Source organism: Protobothrops mucrosquamatus, unplaced genomic scaffold (assembly GCF_001527695.2).
Source record: "Protobothrops mucrosquamatus isolate PMUCROS unplaced genomic scaffold, P.Mucros_1.0 scaffold680, whole genome shotgun sequence".
NCBI classification, from domain to species: domain Eukaryota; kingdom Metazoa; phylum Chordata; class Lepidosauria; order Squamata; family Viperidae; genus Protobothrops; species Protobothrops mucrosquamatus.
The window spans coordinates 50,085-59,127 of record NW_015386967.1 but is presented as its reverse complement, the minus strand read 5'-3'; the positions used below and the strand labels follow the sequence as shown (position 1 = coordinate 59,127).

Here is a 9,043-nt window from a genome sequence, read left to right as displayed (position 1 = left end):
CTAGGTTCTTCGAGACAACAAGGTTGTTAGTTTTGAAGGATGTGCTGGGTTCCTATCTACCACATGTTGTTTATTTCATGCTGAGTCTTCTCCGTGTTTCCCCCTGGAATAGGGAACAACCAACCTTCTCATAATTCTGATGAAATTTAGGAAAAATAACTCTCCAGCTTAGTTGGGAAGGCAAGTTGCATGGTCTGATTTCACCATTATCATGCTTTTGGAGTTCATGGCAATTGAGTTGGCTACAGAACTTGCCATCTGCCGTGGTATTTACAACAGAAAAATGGAGTGATAGTGCCAGCTCATTACAAAACTGATCCACCGTGTCAAAATGGAGGACATTAGCATGTTCTTTTAGCATCCTGCTGCCAGCATCTGATGTCAGATTGCTAATCACTTGAAGTCATCTGTCCTAAACAAGCATTGCCAAATCCTTCTTCCAGGCCAGCAGCAACAGACAATGCTGTAAGTTTATGATGGAATAAAGTGCCTTAACGGACGGTAAAAATCTGATCATTTAATCCCCCCATTTAATTAAATATCACCAGCTCTTGATGTTTTAGTTTTTAATAATCCATTGCGGTATTTATATTTCACCGTATAACCAAATACCTCGCCAAATTCTAGCAGGCAGGAACATCATTTACAGTGATTAAAATGGAATGTATATCTTCTTTTCTTTAAAATTGTCTTGTTAAAATTAAACTGGCCTGGATTTTAATACACTAGGCATATAATCTACATGATGTCACTACGATTTAACTATATGCCTATATCTGTCCATATCTGTGGTCAGTATGGAACCCATTTCTGTATTCAAGCAAACAAATGTAATATTTACCATTTCAATTAAATGGGGAGGTATTTAATTGGCATTTTGAATATGGATAAGATCAGGTTTACCAATTAATGAAAAAGATAAAAATCAAAATTGAGAAGAACAAACTTATACCAAAGTGTTAATAGATACAGATTTGTTTTATTAATTAGCTGCCATGCTTTTTAATCAGCTAGGCAATGAGATACACAACTGCAAATATATTAGAATATTTTAGAACATGTTAATGAGAATATGTCTCACAACAATGTAAAAACAATTTTAGCATTTGAGAAATGTCATCTTAATTGCATCACCTGAATTAAGATGCAACAGTATTTAACAAGGGTCAATTCTGCTTTAACCACAAAACCTACACCTGATTGATATGTTAATAATCAATTAATATTTCAATCTCAGTCTTTGAAAACTATCGAACAATCTTAAATAAAGTATGTTTTGACAAACCCTGAGCATATAATTTAGATTTTTCAATCTGCAAATAACATTATGTTGCCTTTTCCCCCCATCCATTACTGCAGGTTATGCATGCTCCAATATACCCCTGAAACACAGGATGTCATTTCCTCGTAACATTTCATTGTTCAAACATTTTGAATTTTACACTTTTTTATTCCAATTTTTCTTCTGGTGGTAAACACTGAGCTAACGCTTGCATCTGCAAGGTAAACTTATGCTCAAATACATTTGCCTACTTTTTTTTCATATATCACACAGTCTGGGGAATTCTGGGAATTGAAGTCCATAATTTTCAAGCTGCTAAGGTTGAGAAACACTGCAGACTTCAGTGAGAGAACCAAACTGGTATGTGGTTATGACAGGGGTCTTCAAACATGGCCCTTTTATGACTCGTGGACTTCAACTCCCAGGATTCCTCAGCCAGGCACACTGGCTGAGGAATTCTGGGAGTTGAAGTCCACGAGTCATAAAAGGGCCAGTTTGAAGACCCCTGGGTTATGGTGTAGGACTGGAACTGATGAATGAAGGTTCAAGACCATCTGCAACCATGGAACCCTACTGGGAGCTGTGAGGTGGTTACTTGCTATCAGCAGAACCAATCTCATAGATTTGTTCCGGGACAGCAACTTGAATCCTTGGCGAAAAGGAAGGATAATTATCTTCCTCACTGCCACCAGCACATGGCAAATACTGACAATTGAACTAAACTGAAGTTAAACGGTCTTCTTTTGTTTGAGCAATTTTATTCCTTTTCTATATTTATGTCACCTTCCTTTCCTAATGGCGCTTATAAGAAGCTAGCAGAGTCTTACCCTCTTTACATATTATCAGAGTAGAGAAGAAAGTAGAAGCTGTTCTTAAAACTCACAGGAAGAGAGACCTATAGGAAATATGCAATGTCTTGGCTCAGGAAAACCCAGACTTAAGGTATATAGGTGTGGCCAAGAATGCTGATGAATACTGGGAATGCTTATTAGAAGAATGCAAATAATAAGAAGCAAGAATAGAGGGAAAAAAGAATGTTCCAAAGAAATATTTCCCCAGCTTTAAACTTTCAAAGTATATATTTAAAAGTTATTTACACTCATGTTTGATTTACATTTGAACATTTGTGCGTTTAACTTGCCCTCAACAGCTTATTTCATGGATTATTTAACACTTGGAGCTAATTTTTATTCATTTAAATATAATTAGTGTATAGACTGGCTTCAAGGATAGCATGAAGCTTACACCATGAAGCTTACACCAATGACAACAAGGGAACATCACAATTAAATTAACCTCAGAATGAATAACCAATAAAAGGCAGCTGTAAAATTGAAACAACTTTAAATGGTTAGTTCAATCCTAAGCTAAAAAAAACCCTCCACTTAATAGCTGAATAAAACTTTTAAGAAAAAGTACAGGTAGTTCTTGACTTACGACCACAATTGAGCCCAAAGTTTATCTTGTTAAGTAAGAAACTTGTTAAGTGAATTTTGCCCCATTTTATGACTTTTCTTGCCACATTTGTTAAGTGAATCACTGCAGTTGTTAAATTAGTAATGCGGTTAAGTGAATCTAGTTTCTCCATTGACTTTGCTTGTCAGGTCGTAGACATGATCCTGGGACACTGCAACCGTCATAAATATGAGTCAGGTGCCCAGTATCCAAATTTTATTCACATAACCATGGGGATGCTACAATGGTCGTAAGTCACTTTTTTCAGTGCTGTTGTCACTTCGAATGGTCATTAAATGAACTGTTGTAAGTTGAGGACTACCTGTAATCAACAATAATGTGATTTCAAGGTTTTTGTAAAAAACTCAAAGGATTGGGCCAGCCACAGGGGAATTCAAAGAGGACAATCTGATTATGCCATTGCAGTGCAAGATTCAGGCCTTTTGTGATGAACTGACACCAATCCCACCATGACTGTCAACGTTTTGATGAAATCAAATATGCAAACACACACGATAAAGTGATAATCAGTACAACAGGTATAGGATTATAGTTGTTATCCTATGACTGCCAATTTACAGAGATGGAGATACAAGTGGGGCTTTGGATTATGAATTTAAAGCGATATGAGTGAAAGAAGGTCAAGTAACTCAGCGCCAAGCCTTTTAAGCCTTTGAAGATTAAGGCTGTAAAGATTCCCCCCCCCCCAATGCAAAGTCTCTTTCTAGTTAAACTTAACTCATAGTAATATAAAGGGTATTTTCATGTATTTTCTTTGCCAGCAGTATGGAAGTGGTTTCCCATTATCATCTTCCAGGATGCTTGCAGCTTCCCTGTTTAGCCTACAATATCTGCTTAATTTCCAAATTCAGACTGGTGGTGCTGCCTCCCGAGAAAGCAATATTTTAAACTGAGCTCAGAAATACGTCACCAGTAAGAGCAACTGGCATGGTGCAGAAATGAGGCTTTAATAGCTGAATTCTATATTTGGAGAACTGCCTATGAAGTATAGGACCAAGAGCATTCAGCAGCAGCTTATATGATTCTTAAGCATCACTTTGTTCCAGTATTGGACTCCAGACTCCTATGAAACACAGCTGTCAGAGTTTATGTCAAAGAATTATGGGAGATGTGGTCTAAAATATTTGGAAGGCACTGCATTGCTAGTCCAACATATTGCTTTGTCTATGGCTATGTAAAGATGAACTAGTCCTAATTTGGATGATTAACAGATGACAGCAAAGAGATACAGAAAACTCATACTCTGCTGCTATTGAACGGTTGTCGGGATTTTTGCAACCTGGATCTGAATTTCCTCTGTTGCTCAACCATTTATACTGCCTAATTAAATACATTTTATATAAAGCAAGACTCTTCTCTGCTTACCTGAATGTATCTCTAGAGGAAGATGCTTTATTACTGTGGACATAGCAGACCTTCTGCCCTGCTATATCCATTTGGCTGAAACTTGTAATGGGAATTCCAGGATAGCTGACATATTCTATCTGTCCATACTGTGGTGGGGAAGTAATCACATAGTGTAGCTCCTCTGGCTTCTTGGTACCATCAACTGCAAGGAGGACATCAGTCATCAGGAGGCCTTTGTCACCCATCAACACAGTGAGGGGTCTCATAAACAGTGCAATGTTTCCTATAAGACATTTTAAATATGGACCATTATCAAATATTTTGTATCAGCCTTTCTCAATATCATGAATTCAGGTTACAATTTTTATCACCCGCTCACCAGGGCATACAATTTGCTATATTCGGCCACACATTCATATGCACAGGCCTATCCCAATTTGATGCTTTCTAGATATCTTGGACAACATCCTCTCTCTCCTCCTCAATCAGGATAGTGTTTTATTGCACATGCATATGTATTAGTTTTCCCCACAGGGGAGCATCCAGATGTACTACACTTCAACTCCCACCCTCTACATCCAGGTCAATACTGTATATACTATGTGAAGATCTAAAATAAAATTACCCTTTTCCACATCCTTAACAGCAACAGGAAAAACCACTTCTGGAGATCTGTTGCTTCCATCCCAAAGATGAAAGGAGAAGCTGTCTTCCTTGTTTGATCCAAGAGCTCCAGTGTGTATATACCTCACAGTGTTTATGTCTATATTCTCCTGGGTGCATTTCATCCCTTTGTACAGTGTCACCCAATCATGATCTACCTAGGACGGAAAATTGAATCATGACTTTGAGATACTATGTGAGATATTATCACCATCATCAATATTAGAGTATTATTATTAACATTATATGCTGTCCATCTCCTAGTAACTCTGGTATTATATTATTGATGCAGTTGTTAAAAAGATTTTACTACTGAACACAAGCTCTAAAACAAACTCCAGTCTTCTTTGGCTTGGCACTCATCCCATCAACAAGTCAGCCAACACACAAAACACACGCTCATCCCCTGGCTACCAAAATTTCTCAAAAATCCACTTTTTTCCTGACTGCTTTATGCAGGTCTAGCTTTTATACACCAGTGACTACCATTTGTATCATAGTGGCAGCACTAAGAACTTTATTTGTAGGACATAACTAATCAGACATGCCTGCTAAATATGCTGTACAATTCAATAAGCATTGTGAAACTGACTACGGGATTACTGTATGAACCTTGGAAAACTAGGTTATGTAAAATCAACTTGTGAAGCTGAGGAAAGACTGTGATAAGTGCCAAGGGTGGAGGGGTAAACTATAATCTCTACTTCTGCTAAGGTCTTGGAAGGCAGAAAAGGGCAAATTTCTTCTTTTAAAAAACAATATTTGTTTCAAAGGTATACAAAGGGATGATGACCCCATCCTGTGCACATCTGCAGGCAGGTAACTGGAATAACATAAAAAGAAATAAGGTACAAGTCGAGGTGGAACTGTAATATCATTGGCTGCCAAATTTTCTTTGCTTTTCTTCTCACTTCTCCCTAATTAAATCGGGGTGTCTTATATTTGCTTTCTATATACAGCAGCTACCAAGCTTGTACTGTGTCTCTACAACTGCTGTGTCTCCTAGGCTGAAGTGGCTCCAGGTTAGAGCCGCCCCTGAATTTTTGAACTGAAACTCTTAGAATAGTTATGGTTGAGAAAACCTGCCATATTCCTTGGCAGTGTATAACATTGTTCAGATTCAACATTAGAAGCATTTTGATCATTAAAAAAAATGTTAAAGCTGTGATGGATTTTCAAAATTATCTCATGCTCACGTTTCCAATATAAACAGGGAACCCTTCAATGGATTATTTCAAAAATAAACTGTAAATTGTATCAGTCGCTGCAGTGTATTTCAGTCCCATGACAGATATTTAAGAAACAGAAGGATTACACTCTCTCCCATTCTTAGTGAAGACCTGAATCTCTTTTTCCAACACTTGATTTGCTTTTGTTGAAAAGTAAAAACTAACCTTGAGCTGAAGATGTCCATTTTCTGGAACTCTATCAAATAGATAATAAATTTGTTCCCGAGGAGTATCTTTATCTTCAGCTGACAAAACAGCACTAGAAATTATCTGTGCTTCCCCCATATTCACCTCTATCTTACCCTTTCTGCAACAGAGAAACAAAGATTCTTTGGAAGTGTGTTTAAAATGAAAATAATCACTGAAATGTTCAAGACTCAAAAGACTCAAAAGAATACATATCTATGTGCACAAAATTTCAGTGTAAGTAGAGAAGGCTCCGTGGTGGTATTGTGGTTCAATGATATGTATTGAGATTTTAAATTATGAACTGATTCACAAAATTTTATGAAGACAAATAGAAGCATACTAAACCCTTTTCTGAAATTATCACTTCAATCTATTTAAAGTAAAACATAGTTCTTATGATTTAAGAATGAAATTAATTAGAAAGTATTGTTTCGTATCTAGTGGACTGCTCAAATAATATTTTAAACAGATAGGATGTGAGATTTATTTTTTGCCCCAGCTGTATAAGAAATTTTAGGATACTTTAATTCATATATTTTGGTTTGAAATCAGAGTAGACTTTAATATAATTTTTAAGGAAAATGTAATAACCAAAAATGCACATGTGATGTTTAACTATGCTCCTAAAACATGGAATTTGTCATTTCATGAAATGATTTAGCTCTAGTAGATCTATTGCACGGCAAGGAGGAAATCTTATGTAAATGGAAAAAAAGATGAGAACTCTTCTTGTTCTAAAAATGAAAAAAAATGAAACACTATGCTTTTATATAGTCTAGATTTAGTGGTAAGCTTGAGGGTTAAATTAGTTTTGCCTGAATAATGTAAATGTTCATAACAATGTATGATAATTTATATTGACAGTCCATGTATGATATGCTATACACTAAATAAATGAATGAATGAATGAATAATAAATGGACATTGTATGATTTTTTCTTTTTTTCTGATTAGTTTATCTTTTTGTGTTTCAATTCTATAGATTTCTTTATTCTTTGTATACTGACTATATTTGTAGGGAGTGGTATACAGAAATACTTACATATACACACACACAGAGTATATAAACAGATCAAATTATTGTGCTTTGGACAAATTTTGTGATGAACCAGCTCTCTGGAAAAGGCCATGATGCTGGGACAGACAAAACAAAAGACAAGAGGAGGTGGCTTGGACTCAGTCACAATGGAGATGGGTGCATTTCTCATTCAATTAATTTGATTAAGTGCTGCCACATGGTATAAAAAAAATAAACATATTTGTGTACTTATGGGTCACAAGTACTTCTGTGAATTTGAAAAGGCTTAATTTTGAAAACAAATCCATACATTTTGCCTGCTAGGAGCACTGATTATTTTCTAGCTCTAGTTTGAAAAAGCTTCGGAAAAGGTTGATGGTGGCAAACCTGTTCACAAAGTGCTTCCATCCCCTTCAAGTCAAGCTAATCAAGTGCAAAACTGCAACCACGTTAGCAAGTGAGCTAGCATGTCAATAGGACTGCAGCATTGGCACTGTTTTTCTCTGTACCCAAGACAGAAACAAAATTGATGAAATTGCTCAGAGATGGAGATAAATACTGGGAAGATTTTTTTAAATTACTGTTTTCTGTGCTTTAGTTTGCTGTTAAAAGACCAGGAGAGAGGCCAGAAGGAAGATGGAAGTCCCATACATATTATAAACCGAATAGGACATTTTAGTGCTCATGAGCTTGAATAGCCTTCTGCATCTGTTGTCTAAGAAAAAAAGCATATGTATCCTACGCTAATTAGTCTTCAAGGAGCTACAGAATTTCCCATGTCTTGCCACATGTTGCTAAGGGTCTGCACCTTTAAGACTCTATTACATTAAGACAGGAATGCATTAGCTACAGCTTTTCCAATGGGATTTTCCCCAAGGCTGAAGCTTGCTTGGCACAGTGTTGTTTTTGGCCTGCAATCATAAAGAGGTAGATCATCCGATAAAATCGGATTATGACATTTACCATGGATGATCTCCATCAAATGAATGATGGAGAGGGTAAGCCCCCCGTTTCTGCTTCAGTTATTTGTTTGGGGGAAGGAAAAGACTATTTTTTTTAAAGCTCCATCAAATGTACTAGAAGAATGGCTCAAAACTGTGCTCATAGACAGATGCACCTAGACTAGCAGTCCCATAGACACAAAAAACCCCTGCAAACCAGCAACTGAAGCCTGCAGCACCAGCATTTAGATTGTCAAATAAAAGTTCATCACTTCATACCTCTCTATTAATGATGAGGTTGGTACTTCATGCTCAACATCACAAATATTGCATTGTAGTGTTTGTCATGCATCTTCTGAGCACCATTTGAGAAACCTAATATTATAAAATTAATGAGGGGTTGCCACAAAGAAGAGGGGGGTCAACGTATTCTCCAGAGCACCAGACGGCAAGATAAGAAACAATGGATGGAAACTAATCAAGAAGAGAAGCAATCTGGAATTAAGGAGAAATTTCCTAACAGCGAGAACAATTGACCAGTGGAACAGCTTGCCTTCTGAAGTTGTGGGTGCTTCATCATTAGAGGTTTTTAAGAAAAGACTGGACAGCCACCTTGCTCAATTGTAGTAACTGTGAGAGGGATCTCGGAGTCCTAGTGGACAATCACTTAAATATGAGCCAGCAGTGTGCTGCAGCTGTCAAAAAAGCCAACTCAGTGCTGGGCTGCATTAACAGAGGGATAGAATCAAGATCACGTGAAGTATTAATACCACTTTACAATGCCTTGGTAAGGCCACACTTGGAATACTGCATCCAGTTTTGGTCACCACGATGTAAAAAAGATGCTGAGACTCTAGAAAGAGTACAGAGAAGAGCAACAAAGATGATTAGGGGACTG

General features: G+C 37.0%; 1 protein-coding gene across 1 annotated transcript in view; it reads right to left on the bottom strand.

Annotated features, from left to right (window-relative positions):
* Nucleotides 1-9,043, bottom strand: part of FREM1 (FRAS1 related extracellular matrix 1) — a 78,703-nt gene that overhangs the window by 32,282 nt on the left and 37,378 nt on the right. The window contains exons 21-23 of the mRNA XM_029284522.1: nucleotides 6,159-6,304; nucleotides 4,731-4,922; nucleotides 4,124-4,388 (exon numbers count right to left, since the gene is read on the bottom strand). Of these exons, the coding sequence (XP_029140355.1) occupies nucleotides 4,124-4,388; nucleotides 4,731-4,922; nucleotides 6,159-6,304 (603 nt within the window). The remainder of the gene's footprint in view (nucleotides 1-4,123; nucleotides 4,389-4,730; nucleotides 4,923-6,158; nucleotides 6,305-9,043) is intronic.